Source organism: Copadichromis virginalis, linkage group LG19, assembly GCF_057382275.1.
Source record: "Copadichromis virginalis isolate Kocher_CV1m ecotype Utaka linkage group LG19, C_Virginalis_male_GT1.1, whole genome shotgun sequence".
NCBI classification, from domain to species: Eukaryota; Metazoa; Chordata; class Actinopteri; order Cichliformes; family Cichlidae; genus Copadichromis; species Copadichromis virginalis.
In genome coordinates, this window is record NC_140636.1 from 31905112 (window position 1) to 31921639 (window position 16528).

The 16528-nt window shown below is 43.3% G+C and overlaps 1 protein-coding gene across 3 annotated transcripts in view; it reads left to right on the top strand.

Annotated features, from left to right (window-relative positions):
• The first annotated feature begins 280 nt into the window (after nucleotides 1-280).
• The window catches only part of asap2a (ArfGAP with SH3 domain, ankyrin repeat and PH domain 2a), a 56588-nt gene continuing 40340 nt past the window's right edge, over nucleotides 281-16528 (top strand). For all 3 annotated transcript variants that reach the window (XM_085441373.1, XM_085441374.1, XM_085441375.1), the window contains exon 1: nucleotides 281-840. In XM_085441373.1, the coding sequence (XP_085297499.1) occupies nucleotides 712-840 (129 nt within the window). In that variant the 5' untranslated portion in view covers nucleotides 281-711. The remainder of the gene's footprint in view (nucleotides 841-16528) is intronic.

The following is a 16528-nucleotide window of genomic DNA, read 5'->3' on the forward strand; positions in this document are numbered from 1 at the left end:
TTAATTTTTCATATTTATTTCCTATCTTATTCATAGCCTTTTCCTTTTTTGTTTTCTTTAGGTCACGAGCAGTTGTTCAAGCATTTCACTACATATCGTACTGTGTATGACTGTGTACGTGACAAATAAAATTTGAATTTGAATTTGAATTTATATATCACAGAAATCACCTTCCTACTGCGGTGCTATAATTTACAAGCAGCACTGAACGCGGCGTGTCCCCATTGGCTGGTGCGGGTTCATTGAATCCCCTCCTCTACCTTTGTCAGTTCCTTGCGCTCCCGTTGAAACGCCTGGTTGTTGTTTCCCGGGGCTTGGAGGAAGGAGAAGTTACCTCTGCTCTGCTGCAGGTTTTCGGGACACCGAGAGAGGACAGCGGGATCTGCCGAGGAAGCTTTTCTTTCCCCTGTGACCACCCGGCTGGCCGTTAAACTGAATGGAGTAGCGGGATAAAAAGGCAGGAGGGATTTAACCTTATCCATCACCTTGTAAAGCACGGCGCGGTGAGAGCGGCAACGTGCAGCACTGCTGCGCTGGATTGTGTAGGGAGCAAACAAGGGAATAACACAAACAGAGATGGTTTACTACCCGCAGGGACCTTCACACACACCACTGCTGCTACTGCTCCTCTGAACTTTTCAGTCCTAGAAGTGCGCAGACGAGAAGGGGGTTAAGAAAAAGGGGCTCGTTCTTATCAGCAAGAAGGGATTAATGATGCCGGACCAAATCACAGTTGCAGAGTTTGTGGCAGAGACCAATGAAGATTACAAATCGCCGACCGCCTCTAACTTCACCACCAGGATGTCCCAGTGTAGGAATACAGTGGCTTCCCTGGAGGAGGTGAGTGATGGTAGCCCCTTGTTTTGCAAACATAAATGAGTTCTATTCAGATTTTCCAGTATTGGCAGGTAGTGACGTAAACGGTTACCACTCACTTACACATCCCTTAACCTTTATATTCACGCTTTGGCAAACTCAGACATCATTAATTAGAGGTTTTTTACTGTTTTGCGTCTACAATGTGCTCTGGTTGTAATTCAGTTTAATTTTAATGTCCAATTAGAGATCAGTCCTCACAGGTTTGCACAGCATTTCCAACATATCTATCCGTAAACCCCCGATTCCCCAAAATGGAAGGAATCTAAAAATGTATAACAGAGGAGAGGGGTTCTCCTTTCTAAGAGGACTAGACATGCAATAGATGTCTCATGTACAGAGTAAATGAATGAGGTAAATTAGGGGCTGTGAGAGGATTAAAAAAAAAGAGAAAGAAATCAGTCAAATATACACGACTTTTCACTGTTCCTGCACAGAGAGCACTTTGTGTTCTCCTTTAACTTGCAGGTCATCAGGAGGAAGGACACTTCCGCTTTGTTTCCTGACAGCCCTCTGCTGCCTCCCTCCCTCTCTTGTTGTAGTTTCCCTACTTTGTGTACTGTAATGGCAGAGCCTCGCCCTGCCTCCTGGTAAAAATAGCATTTCCCACATGAGTAGCTCCGTTTGTTATGTGTGTTAGTGTGTCGCTGCTTTGTTTGCCGTTGGGTGGCATGTGGAGGGAATGGGGGGTTTAATTCTGGTGTCATTAAGGTAAAAAGTTTTGGAACTGGTGCAGTCATTTTTCCATCCAACACCTTTTTATTTAAAAAAATAAATAAATAAAAATGACAAGATGAGGGAATCTGGTGGCTTAGATAATCCACATATGGGCTCAGTGTCAGCTTAAGCTTCCTGATCCTCCACACCTTGGTGAGGGTTGTGGCTTCATTTTTAACCTGTGTATATATGTGTGTGTGCGTGCATGGAGGACTGAGCCAGGCAGACGGTCACACACCTGCTCTAGCTGACAGGTGCTTCTCCTTGGCATCAGTCACCATTCTGCACATACTTTGCCTCAACCTTTTCATTTATTTATTATTTATTTATTTTGCTGCTGCTCATTTTTTTTAAAAATAGCCACTAATTTCCAGTTGGGAAGGATTTTCAGCACTGCTCGAATGTCTTTTCCCGTAGAAGTAAACATAAAAGTGTTTTTTTTTCTCTTCTTAAATAGCAGGTCAGCTGTAATTGGTGGCTTTGTGAGCTTGAATTGTTGGGTTGAGAGACTAATTCAGCAGCTTTGTTTTAGAGTGCTGCTGCCGCTGGAGAGGCGCACAGAGTGGCGTGTTGTTGTTTCACATTGACCTGCCCAAAGCTGAGGCTCAGGGAACACAGGGCCTTATTGTTGGGCCTAGCGGAGCTCGCTCACTTTGGTCTGTTTGACCAATTAAACGCTCCAGTGGAAGGGGAACACTTCCTCTCATTGTCTGCAGGCCTGCCTGGAATTTCAAGCACATGTACGCAAACATAAACACATTTACATACACATGCGTGCACGAGCATCTGTTAGTGGTGCTCATCTTCCTGGTGGCTCATCTTGGAAAAAACTGACTAGCAGTCAAATGGACAGCGTACTTCACGCATTTAACCTCGAGTATAATAATACACCTGCATACTGTCTAGTCATGAATGCCGGATGAAGATTTTATACTGCTGTTTTCAGCATTATACCGATCGTCGAACCTTGTGCTGATTCTGGCCTTTCTGTTTGCTGTACAAGTGCTCATTTCTTTGCTTTTACCCTTCAGCTGACAGTCGAGGACAGAGCAGCAGTGTACTCTGTGATGCTACAGTGTGTTGGTATATGATTTCAGGTGACACTTGTGAGCTTTGTTTCCCTGTACAAGCTCCACTCGACAAGTAGAGCTTCTCCACTAAAAATGTGTTTTTATAAAATGACCACACTGCTATCATTTGCACAAAAAATGCATTTTATGGTGCAGTAGTGTATCGTGGTATCTCCTGTTCCACTGCTTTAGGAGCTTGCCCCCCATTATAACTTAGCAATGGGTTATTTATTAGTAGAAAGGAATGATTACTAGTCTTAAAACAGTCCTGTTTGCTGTTTGGGAAAATACAGGAGGTTTATCTGCTTTATCCTGTACTGTTTTGGAGATGCAAACTGCTTATAAACCTGGACGCCTCACCTCTTTGGAAGGTTGCATCCAATAATCCGTTTTCCTAATGAAGCGTGTTGTAAAGTACCTGATGGGCTTACAGTCTCAACTTCTTTAAAGACTCTGATCTTTGTTTCTGGCTGTTTATAGAAAAGCTTTAAACATGTTAACCAAAGCGGAGACTGCACCGCTCTGAGAGTTTATGTCAACGGGTGCACATTGTTGTGTAATTATTTCTTTCCAAACTTAATTGCATCTGACAGAATCTTAATTAGGCTAGTAGCTTTAAAGTGCTGGCTATTAGGAGGCCATTCAGAGAGCTTGTGCGCATGTGGGTGCTCGTTTGTAAAAACCACAACAATAAAAAGCTGTTTATCCAGTAAGAGGATATTGGGCTTTGTGTCATGGCCCCCCTCTGTGCTCATGTAAAACACTTGTGCTGACTTTGCTCTGGGCACACTTTTCAGCAGTCGAGATGTAGGATCTGTTTTTCTTTATTCGTAATAGTCTGTAATCGTTTTTTCTCATTCCTTATTTAAAAATATGACACTGAGGCAATCGTTATTATGTCAGCTGTCAGGTTTTTTTTGTTTTTGTTTTTTGTATAACACAGACTGTGCATATCAGGAAAAACCATGAGCTCAAGTGGAAAGCAGGACTTGCCCTGAGGGATGATCTGATCCCTGTCTATTGATCACGCTGAAGAGTCATGCACTCAAGGCTCACCCGAGGAGAAACTCATGAGTATGTTTCGCTGAAGTCAGAAATTGGCACACATTGTAGTCGTCTCAGGTCTGTTTTTGCACCTTTTTTTCCCCCCCTCTTTCAGTTACTAAAGGCTGCCTGGCAGACAGACACCTAAAACAGCTGCAATCAATAGAGTTGCCTCCAGGAACGAATCTCACGTGCTTTCACTTCTATCTTTGGCAGCAGTACCTGGTAGTTTCGTGTACTGTCACTATGTTGCGCTTGAAACTCACAGAGGAGGTTAAAGAATTACTAGTACATTCATTCTGTGGTAAAGTGGGTCACTTACTGGGTTCGCGATGTGTAACATCAACAGTCCTCTCAAACCGTTTGCTAACGGTATGAAAGAGATGTTAGTCATACTTTAGACTGCTGAGCAGCAGCGTCTGGGGCTGTAAAACAGCCGTCACTACTTGATATTCAAGACAAGCTTTTGTGTTCTCAGCCCTTTGATCAACCCTTTGCAGGCAGACACACAATATCCGTTATGACATTACAGCTGCTTTCTCATTTAAAGTTGTTTGACAGGTAGAGTGCTCGCCTCCCCGGTGTAGCTTCGTATGTAAAAGTATCCCTAACTTGTTCCTCGACCTTAGTATATTTGTCTTTCTGTTGTTGTATAGTTATATGATATGTGTGTTGCTTTTGTGTGTGTGTTTTCTTTTCTTTTTTCTTTTAAGGATCATGTAAACCATTGTCCACCACAATACACACACACACAACAAAGGAAGACAATTACTTCATGTAAAGTAGCATAAAGTATTTATGAAAGGCCACTTATCATGCAAGTGTTTCAACATTTGACAAAAAGACACCTTACAGCTTGCTCTAAGTGCATGGTTTAGGTAAGGCCTCAGTTAAACAAGACTAGAGATGAGTCAGCAACCTCTAGCTGCTAGGGAAAATGTGTATTTCCAGGGAAAAATGTTTATCTCCTGGCTGTTTGTGACTGGTAGCTGGCACTCACTGTGAAATTGACTGCTAAAGCCCTGCTCACACAGACCAAGAGAGTGTTAAGTGATCTCACTGTTGACCACAGAGTGCTTGGGAGAACTTTATATTCTTTAACCTGTTGAGGTTTCTGGCAGTCGCTGGAGTGAAATTGGCTGCAAAGTTCAGTAGATGGTACTGCACCAAAAACCTTCCCGTGATTGCTTTAGTTGTAAGTTGGGTGCGGTGGTTGACAATAGTTTTCATGGAAGGTGCCAACTTGTCTGCAAACACTCGCTGTTTACTGTACATTGTGTTTACTTTGGTTTACAGTGAAACTGCGATGCAAGCCAGAAGTGGAGACCGTTCACTTTCAAAGTAACAGTTGCTTACTGCTTCAACCAGCACTTTCCAAAAGGTGCAACTTTTACTTTGAAAGTCAACATTTCTAATTTTGGTTTGCATCACAAGCGTTTGTTTCAAGTCACCATCTTTCATGCAGTCTACAGGCAACCATGGTGATGAACTAGAGACCAGTTGCAAGGAGGTTGTTGTAGGTCTTTAGCTTACAATGTGAAGCTGTTGTTGTGATTTGGTGCTGTGTAATTAAAGTTAAATTGACTTGCTACAGCAGCCAGTTTCACCTGGTGACAGCCGGCAATGTCTAGAAACCACTTGCCATCTGGTTGAGGAATACATGTTTTTCTGTAGCACCAGCAGTTTCAAGGGCATTGTCAACTGGGCTCGATGCGATTGTAAGTGACGTGTCAGGATACCGCGTGCAGGATGCAGCACCAAAGACATCTATTTGCCCATGCGTGCATACAGATTTTATACAAGGCAGGTTAAACAACAGGTTAAAGATCTGCTGATGTCCGATCAGGCGGTTTAAAATTTGCATTTTTACATGCACTTCCATTTGTTCAAGAGCCTCGGGGCTGCAGTGCTTTTGTGAAAACGGCTCAGGTTACTGAGCCAGAAAACTTAATGAACCATGACAAGGAGCAACTAGAGGTCCAATCTGAAGCTTTAAGTGACTTCAAGTTCATTGAAATGCTAAAAAAAATCAGTTTCTTGATGTAATGGCAATAGTAAATGACTGATGCAGAATACTGCATGGCTTATGCCCTCTAATACACCCACTCAGTGGGCCTCTCCTTCCAACCTCTATCTCATTGTTAAGTTTATTCATTTTTTGCAGATGAATAACGGTTATTTATAGCCAAGTCAGCTTTTCATGGATTGTTCCTGGCGTTAAGGGCAGTTGGGGGTAACTCGGTCTTGAAGGCTAGCATCATTATTCATCCATCTGGCTATTAATTCACCCAACAGAGGTCCATGACTCTGGCATGCCAGCTATGCATTGTAAAGCCTGCTGGATTATTTGCACTTGATTTTGTAGTGAGATTATTTTGTGAGTATCTCTGGGAATGGAAATGGCATTCACAGCATGCACGGGTGCTGGCTCTGCAGCCCATACCAGTCTGCAGTCTGGTTCTCACAGACTGTTACTAACTTTTCTAATGCTGGTGTGCAACATGGGGATGTGGCTTATGAAAAAAAAACAGTGTGTTTAAAAAAACAGCAGCTGATTACTGCCTGCCCTGAGTCTTTAGCCTCTCATCTCTTTATAGCACCTCTAAGCCTAATCTGAAGCCACCAGTTGTTATGGGTACATGCTCTAACTTGACGCTATCCTCTGTTAGCACATGGTGATATCTCTTAATTTCTAGTCTGTTCTGCATAACCGGTTGGAGCAGGACAAAACATTTATTCTTCTCCTACTATTTGCGTTGACATGTTTTACCTAAAGTGCAACAATTTGTGGTGGATGTGTCAACATCTAAAGACAAATGTGGTCTCCTAACTCATTTTACACATGTCATTCTGCTGGCTTGTGTTGATTTTCCAGCAGCTCCCGGGCCTAAAGAGAGCGTGGCCTTCTCCTGTCCTGATTGCTGCCCCATCCCAGGCGTGGTTGGTGTTAACGGCTGTGACCTGGTCAGGGACAGCAGCTGCACCCCCATTGGAACAGGTGGCCTGGAGGAAAGTTTTAACAGCCTTCAGACAAGGATTATCAGTGCAGGGACAATCCACATCTAATAGCTTTAGAGCCACACAGTTGGATCTATAAGCTCTTACACATACGGCCTAAATGCGCCGTCTGGTCCAAGTGAGCAACCCAAACCCCCAGCCACCTTGGCCAGTCTTCTGTATCCCACCAAAGAAGCTTAATGATGCTCTCAGTAATTGAAATGGGATTTCTGGCACGATCACAGCAGTCTTGTCTCCTCCCTTCATTCTAACTCTTTATCCGTTGTCCCTCGACTTTGCCTTAACTGTAGTTAAGGCACCAGAATAGGCCAAGTATGTTGAAGCAAAGCCAAATCTTGGGATGAGCTCTTGAATTTTTAGCTTTTAGTTTATTTTCTATAGTAATCTTGCTTGAGGTACTGGTGATGGAATACTTAAAGTTGATATCTGGGAAAAGACATGTTGCATGTGATTAAACACTCTCACTTTATGACTATATCTGTGGTAAAAGTCCCTTTTCATTATCTGTGTGGGACTGCTAACTCAATGATTCCCAAGGGTTTCAAATGGGAGGTGGCTGTCTGGCGTCTGGGGCCTGGTAATGCAGTGTTTGTGTTATCATCCTCCTCAGATGGACTCTGGCCAGGACTCTCTATGATGTACCTCATTAAGATCTATTAGCGGCAAGCGTCCCAGTCACTTCAAAGCATTGATGCCTTTTATCCTCCGTGGCTTTGACTGTTACGATGTGATATGATTTTATTCAGTTTTGTGTGCTGTCTAGACTTGTGGGTGAACGCATCAGGACTTGGTAGCGAATTCATTTTCCTTTATTGCAGCCTGTTAGTCATTGTTAGACCTAATAAGTCTGTTTCATTAGGAGACAGGGTGAAAATGGTCAGAAACTGAGTCCGGCATGGTGAAAAGGACTGAGGTTAAAGGACAAACTGGCTTCTCTCTGTCCTAAACAGAGGTTAGGGGGTTAGACACCAGGGGCACTTGGGGATGCCTGGAAATTAAAGCCCATCTCATCCATCAGAGTGTCCTGGCCCAGATTGTCAGAGACGGCTGCTTTTGATGGCTTTTGTTCCCTCACAGGCTCTACCTCTTCCATTAATGAACTCCGCTATTGATTTGTAGTCCCGTCCACTCCATGTTGCTTAGGCCCACGGTGCCGTGGGAGGGGTGAATCCTCACAGTTGTGCTGTCCTGTTGTCACTTTCACTCAGAGATCTGACCCAGACCTCTCCTTTGTTTGTTCTAGCGTTGCCTCCTCAGAGGCTCTCAAGGCAATCTTAGTTCGATTGCTTCTGACTCGCTTGGGGCCTAAGATCAGTTGTACGGTGTTGGAATTACACATCGGTAGTCTGGAAGGTGTGAAACCGCCAGTCGAACCTGCACCACCACCCTTCAGTTGTAGTACTGCTCTGCAACATCCAACATCTGTCCTCCTGGTGTGCAGTTTTCATAATATCAGTGATAAATTAAATGTTCAGCACAAGTCACAAAGCAAATGCTCTAAAATAGATTTGTAGAATTGATTTGTGGGAGTCTGCTACAGCACTGGAAACAGTGATACTTCCTGTAATTTTTGAAGCATGTTTTATCTGCAGAGATTGCCCGAGTCTGACACTTTTCAGATTGTCTGAGTTTCGTAGAGCGGAGTGAGTTCATGTCAATCGGAGCTCTTTTCAAGTTCTGAGTTCCCGGCGGAGTTCAGAGAGGGTTGTGTGAAATACAGGTCATCCTCGTCTCTACGTCTGAAGTGCGCTCTCAAGCCAACAACGGCACACAAACACAATCGTGGTCTCTGTAGTTTTTTACAGCAGAGTTTTCCAGGAGAAAACAGGTCATTTTCCCCTCTGTCTCTCAGGCATCATGTTGTAACTGTTGGTCTCTGGCACAGGAGTCTCTGACACCGTGAAGCTGGCACAAACCTCCGTGTGAAAAGAAGCCAAACAGAAACTTTAAGGTGAAGTCAGAGGAGGGTTTTTTCCCCACTGCTTCCTCAAAGTGCAGCACATTTGGTCCTTATTTCCCCCCCACCCTCTCCTGCAAACTTTTATCAGCCTCCTGCTACTTTTATAAACTTCATTAAATACTCCCCCTCAAAGTTAGGCAGACCGTTTTAGCAGGTTTTAAATACATGGCGCCATCGGGGTCTTAAGCCTGCTGCTCATTTAACCCTCATTTTTAAGATCTTTTATGTTATATTTGAAGTCATGCACAGAGCGTGGCGGATACAGTGATGCAGACCTGAATCTGTTAGTGATGGGCTGGGGCTGCTCAGATGCTATAGATGCATTTCACTTTGATGCAGTGCAGCTGTCTGGGGAAACCAAAAGGAAACCATACTTGCATTGGGGTCTCTCACCTTGTAAAATGTAAAACACCCTGAAATACGCCTCGGGACTTAACATGAAAGTTTGTTTTCTCTGCCACTTAAAGCGCTGCAGTTGATGTTGTCATCCCAGTGTGATTTCTGGCAGCTGGTAGTCAAGGCTGTGGTCCAGCAGCGGTCTTTGTAGTGCTCACCGAGGAGCTGTAAAGCAGCGAGTGCGCGGTACTAAAGTACTTGTGGGTGGATGAGATGTTTTCAGAAACTTGCAGTTGGGGAGAAAACTTAAACAGAAACGAAACCGAAACTTCCCAAGTGAGTTCAAGCTGGAATTATTAGGCTCCCTGGAAAAAGATGTTGACTCATAATAAATGTAGTCACTGTTTAGCTTTGTGCTGGAGTCTTCATCAGTTCTGTCGCCAGAGATGCAAAAATGTACGCATTTCTGTGTTAATGAGCTCATGTCAGCGTGGAGTTTTCCATGCTGACCTCGGGCAGACTAACTTCTCACATCTCTGCAGTCGAGGGAACAGAAAGCCTGCAACTATGGCCCGTTAGCAGTCCACTCCACGAAACCCACCTCTGTCCAAATATTGACTTTTCTCACTCAGCACAGAGAAAAGTTGTGAATGAAACACTTGAAAGTGGCTTTAAAGGAGCTCTTTTAAAGAGGGAATTCATCTGCAGCTCAGCTGAAGAGGTTTAAAATCGAGATTATAGATAAAATCTGTCTCGGGTGGAAAATCAGAAGCAGAGACATAAGAAAACGGCATGGCTTGAGCACAGCTTCCTCAGAGACATGCCTCTTGGTTTTAATGTCTGCATGTTTGGGGACATATTATACTCATTATACATTTCAAAGTAGCCCTTATATTTACTTTGAGCCTCGATGCAACTAAATTCATCCACTGTTGGGTTGAGCCTTTTTTTCTTAGCTCCTGTTCCTCGCAAACAAAAGGTTTGAACAGGAAGAGAGACGGGCTTCTGCGCTCAGTGTCGCACCTTTGTCACAAATGAGATGATCATATTAAGCCACATTAAACATGTTGCTTCACATCATACAACATCATACAGAGCCAAGAGTTTAAAAAGCTCTCCAAGGGGATTACTTGTGGCTATTGTGACCTCAATGTTTGTTTAATATAATAATAACCACTGTGAAGGGAGACTTATGACAAGATATAAGGAAAAGCATAGTAGGTCTACTTCAGTGTTCTGAGTTTTGAGCTGAGACACAGATCTTCCTTCACCGACACAGAGCGAGTTTCCCTTCCTGTGTTTCCACTGTGAAACATATGGAAGTGCAGACAGCAGCCCGAAGGCTGGTCAGTACTTTGCACTGTGCAGCTGCTTCAACAGCACACCTGCAGAAAACCTGACTTGTCCCTTTTTTGTAATGTTTCAGAGAAGACTGCATACAAATGTAATGTTTTATTTATGTTTCTCTTGGGCCCAAGTATACTTTTTTTTTTTTTTTTTTCCCCCCCCCCCAGGTGACTCAAAAAAAGGGAAAGTTTTTGATGCAGTCTCACACAGTGTATAGATGGGCGTTAACCTCGTACACCTAATGATAGATGTTCATAAGACACTTATGTAGCGCTAGTGGTCGACCTGCTAACCGCGGTGAGTCAGTTGCTGTTTGGCCTGTGAAATCTTTTACACAGCTCATCTGCTGTTTCAGATATGAAGTTAGATCTGTCTCATTAAGAGATCCTGTTCCAGTTTTTGCTGTGTGGGCTGACCACCTCGCAGTGGGGAAATAAATATCAATGTGATGTTGAGTGCAGTCAAATGATCTTCACATCAAAACTTAGGCTTTTTCTGTCCTATTAACTCACTCTTTTAGTTGTAGTTGTTTTTTCCGTGGAGCTACTGTACCAACACATGCAGCAAATCCTAGGCTGCTGCTTTCTTACTCCCTGGTTTCCACTATATGAAGCAGACGCTTCCTTGGGTCTCCCGTCGCAGGCGGTGGGGAGCTTAAAGGGTAAGGCAAGGTTATAAGACGACTTATAAAGACGCACAGACAGAGCGCAGATGTGCGTGTGTGTGTGAGCTTCAGAGAAGTGTGTGAAGATTTCTCGGATTGCCTTTCTTTAAAATTTAACGTGTTTGTTGTCTGCTGATGGGGCCTCTGAGGAAAGAGGGACGGCATCTTGCAAAGCAGACATGCTGTCATCAGCAGATAGTTAGCTGGCAGGAACAATGGGGCTGGGTCTCTGTCTTGTCTGTCAGTCACTCCTGCATGCAATCATCCAGGAATGTGTTTCTTCTTCAGACAGAGGAGAAAGAGGTGGAAACTGCTACGGATAAAACAGCCCTGTTAGCTGGACCCACTTTTGCTGGCGTTGTCTATCACTCCCCGCTGTCTCACATGGTCTTCGTGTTCTCTCTACCTCACTGTGTTTTGGGTTTTGTTTCTCTTCTCAAGATATAAAGGTTCTTTTGTCAGTTACAATTATTTTGTCCTTATATAATGTCACTTTTTTCAGTCTGAAACCAGATTTGAAGTAAGTTTTAGTTTAGAGCAGGTCACCTACTAATTGGAAGGTTGTTGATCTGCATGCCAAATATCCTTGTGCAAGATAGCGATCCCAATTTGCTTTCCGATGCATCCATTGGAGAATGAATGTTATCAATGTTGGATAGAAAGCACTTGCATTGGAAAAGCATAGAAAAAAGTGCTTGTATGAATGAATGTTAATGAGTGAAGTTGTATTAAAAAAAAATTCTTTGAGTGCTCCGTTTGAGCAGAAATGATATGTGTCCGCTGTTTTTTTTTTTTTTTTTTTTTTTTTTTCTCCTCTTAAAAAACCCTTTAAATTCTTTTAATTTTTTTTAAAATGTAAACTTTAGTGGAGTGGAGTTGAGCATCGTCAGCATTATTCAGCTTTACGGTGTCTTCTTTCCTTCTGTCTCTGATATTATCTATCAGCTGTGGGCTCACGGCGATCAGTAACATGACATATAATACTCAGCAATTCAGGAAATGTACAAACTCAAGTGAATGGATCACTCTGACAGTCACCCCCGTGACCCTGCGTTAGTCTGCGCAGATCGGCTGCAGCAGATGCTGCTTTGTTATAATCACCACGATGATGATGCTGATGTCATGCCTTTAAGATGATTATCAGTAGAATTCAGTTTGGGTCTCTGATCCTTCACAAGATGGGAGAAAAGTGCGCTTCTAGTTAGTTTACTGTGAACTGCTAACAGGGAGGAGAAAACGGCTGACATCGCAGAAATGTCACATAAATTTGGCTGGTGAAGCAGCTCCAGGCCGGGTGACGAGGCCTATTGTGTGTGTGTGTGGATTCAGCTCGGAGCCTGGGCTGAGCCTGGGCTGATGAAATATTACAACACCGCGGAGTTCCCCTCGCACTGTGAATACATTTCTGGGTTACATTTCTGCTTCAAACAAGTTTTTACAAAAAACTGCTCAAATGTGGGCAGTGCATCGGAGTGCAAATGTGTGAAAGTGATTGATGAGTCATGTGAGAATGAGTCAGAGGAGTGTGTTTGGTGGGTTTATTACCCTGCTGGCCTGTCAGACCACTCTGTGCTGATTGATGGTGTGCTTTGTGCTTGAGCGGGGGACACCTTGTGTGTTTGGGAGGCGAGATGCCTGTTCCAATGTGCGTGTAAGCCTTGGACTCGTCACTTAGTGTTGTTATGAGAGAGGTCAACCAGAGGTTTAGAGGTAACGGTCTGTGAGAGCAAAGTATTGACAGCTGAGCAGCCAGAACATAAAAATTGGCTGTTTAATATTGTGCCACTGAAAATAGCTCTGACCCATCGGATCGCACTCCGGCACCAGGTCATTGACCCAGTGTGTGGGGAGGGAATCGTGCACTCTTGGAGCTTATCCTGGGCTAGTTTTGCAATTAGGTAGGGCACATTTTCTTCCAGCTGGAGGCATCTGTCATGGGGGAGTCCCATTAACCTGTTTGGGGAGAAGTTTTAGGAGGGGTGATACATGTCAAAGTAATATCCACAAGAATGAGAAGACTCTAGCCAATTGCAGCACACGAGGCAGCATGTGAGTAGTGAAATGTATTCTGGGATAGCGCCGCATCCACCAGCGCACCCAGTTTGCATATGCATTGTAAACCTACTGCAACACAAACCTGCTTTATGTGAACAAAGCTGGACTCTTTTATTCATCACAACTGTTATAACCTGCACAGGGAAATGAGGTCACATTGAAATCAATGTTGCCTGAATGTCAGTGTTTCCCTGTGTACTTTGCAGTAGTTGACAAATAACTTCTAACATAGAGGCTGTTTGCTGATACTGATGCAGAACACATAGCTGCCATCTGACTGCTCTGATACAGCATATGCACCAAAATCTTTAGTCACAAAACTAACAGATTGCGGTAAATCTGATCCATTTGGCTCGTCGTCCTCCATGAAAACATGCACTTTATTGCCAGAGAGTCCCGCTGAGTCAGAGTAAGAGTGCTCCATGACTACCGACCTCGTCTTGTGTCGTGTATTTTTTTAATTTAACATATCATTCTTATCTCTTGTTATAGAACTCACTGTTCAACTTAACTGGAGTGAGCTTGCACCTGACTGTTATCTCAGTGCATGCAGCACACATTTTGCACTTGTGTTTTAAAATTATGAATTAAACATACACAGATGATTTACTTTTTTATTTTTTATGCACAAAACTCGTCTGTAAAATTCTGCCACATGCGTTAGCTTCCGCAGCTCACCTCTGTTTGACCTCTCGTCCTCCAAACCAAAACACACTCAACCTCAGATGATCAATAAACAGATGAAAGGTTCAAGCATGTTTTTCTGAAATTGCTGGCTAGCTTAAATGAATTCAGCTATACGTGAGGCAGTTTTCATGACACCCTGAGAGTTACAGGGTAACTGTGAAATTGCACATCATATCGCCTCAAGCGCCAACCCCTCACTATGTTTGATATGTTTTGAGCCTGAAAATCATTAACTCCACCTTATGTTGAAGAGGGGATCAATGAGATCCTCCTGGAAGCCTTCTACACTCTCGCAGAAGCTCAGATACCAGCAGAAATGCTTTGAGTGCTTTTATGGCTTTCGTTCTTAGCACTTGGAGTAGACTTGATGTACAAAGGCAAGCCCCAGGTGAGATTAGCTCTACTAAAAAAATGCGCTCTGGGTTAAAAGTCTTTGTGTAGTTGAATTGGTTTGGCGGCGTATGCAGAGATGATACTCTTTGTAGGAAAGCTGTACTTTTCCTCAGTCCTTTTTCCGATTGAAGCTCAGTCAGAGCTACAGCTGCAGAGTCTGTCTGAGCCAGACAGAGCTAATGGGATAATGGCATATGTTACAGATGAGTCATTTAACGGTAGCTGAAGGAACTAAAACCACAGAACTGTAAGTCCCACTTATATGCAAAAGCTTCTTTTAATTTGCACAGTTCCTCTGGTTAAATACATCATATTTTATTTTTAGCACGTTACTGTTACCAGACGCTGCTGTCTGGAAGCTTAGTTGTATAAACACATATGTTCAGGGGGGGAAAGCAGTTATATTTAGAAATTTGAAATATTAGCACTTTGCACATGCCTGTGTTTTCACAGCATGAAAAATGCCTGAACTGTATATGGGAGAGATTTGGTCTTCTGTGAAACGCCAAGTAGAGGTTGACAGTGCGGATAATGTGCTGCTGTTTCAGGGGTCAAGGCTAGGTGAGCGTGACCGCGGGGTATTTTTCAGCTGAAATGAGCAGACTAAATGCATTTGTCAAAGGCAGGAGTGTGTCATGTATCTTATTAGTTTAGCATTTGTGTTAACAGTTCTGCACATATAAAAAAAAACTATTAAGAAGTTAATAAAGAGAGTAATGAAACAGGAAAATGCCCACCAGTGTCTGCTAATAAGGGAAGGTTAAATCATTCATCACTAAAAGTGAGTGAAGTTGATTGAGAGCTCTCCTGCTGGGGTAGTTTCTTTTTGCTTCATGATGGATGTGGGAAATAATCTTCCTGCTATGTTTCCATCCTCAGTCTGCTAATCTGCTGATCTGCTAACTAATTTTCTCATCTGCAAATTAGTGATTTGCATCAAACACGTCAGTGCCAAAGTGCCTTAAGCTAGCATGCTTTTCCAGTGATTCCAGTAGACTGCTTTTGTTTCAAAAGAGATTTCCTATTGTAAAAGACTCCTCGGCTCGACTCATATGGCCGACCTTGTGAATGGTAAGTTGTATCCCTCTGGTTTTCCGTCAAACCCACTCTTAGTTACAGGCCTAGAGACCAGTGGGGAGTCCACTGGCAGTCACCAGTTCCTCCACCCAGTTTGTCAGTGGTTGCTAACAGCTTCTGTGAAGCCGTTTGCTAAAGCTGCTGTCATGTATTTTGAAAGTAAAAGTTTAGCCTTTTTTGCCTTCACTGCTGCTCGGCAAGTGGTTGGATAGTGTTTGCAGACTAGTTGGCAAGCAGCTGTGATATGCCAGAAAGCACAAGGAGGTTTTTGGTGCTCTTTGCGTCCAATTTAACATAGTGACAGCCTGCGTGACATAAGATGACAATGACTAAAATCATCACCTGGCAGCTCCATAATAGTTGTTAGTTTCATGGTTTCTCTATCCATTTTTTTTTTTATTTACAGTTTTTTGAAGTTACATCGATTTTACATTGAAGTAAGTGTAAATGTCATAGCTCATTAAACTCATTAAAATGCTGTTAAACTATAAAAGTTTCATCATTCTGTTCAAGACTGATCCCCCACACCCCATTAGTCGTTTTTTCCCTCTTCCATGAGTGTAACTGTATCCCCTAACAGACTGACAGGGTCCCCCCTCTTTACCCTTATAGGTGGCCTCTGTGAGCCCGTACTGACAGAAGAGTGAAAGAGGACATTGTGAATGTTCTTGTCTTTTCTCTGAGCTCTGTGTTTTATTCTGTCTGTCCCTCAACCAGTGCCACTTAATTTATCTGTCACTTTCCCTTCAAAGTCTCTCATCGCTTCCTCTTTTTCTGTTAGTGTGGGTGAGATGTGACCTCAGGGAAAACGACGTGCTGAGCAGTTATTCAGCATCTCGGAGCCTGGATATTAAAACGATTTATGGATTTAATAAGTTTTGTCATCGCATCTTGTGCAATTGCAGAGTAGAAAAAGTGCGTGTGTGTGTGTGTGAAGTATGTGTGAGTACATTGCTGAATGGGAGTCATTGTCTATTTTTGTTTTCAGGGAGTTGAGGGGATCTGATGGGTGTCAGTAAGACGGGGAGCGGGGCAGAGAAAAGTGGCGCCGGCTTTGCCCTGGTCAAGCGGACATACTTAATAAAGTCTCTAAAAACTTAATTTCCTAAAAACCCCCTCACCCCAAAAGATTCCTGTCATCACTGACACAGTGGCGCATTGTGTGAGCTTTTCTCTGTGAGACTGGCCTGAATGCATTGGAGGGAAGGTGTGTGCGTGCATGTGTGTGTGACTTTGGTTAATCATAGACTTGTGTATATATTCATTGCGGGGAAAATGCCCTTG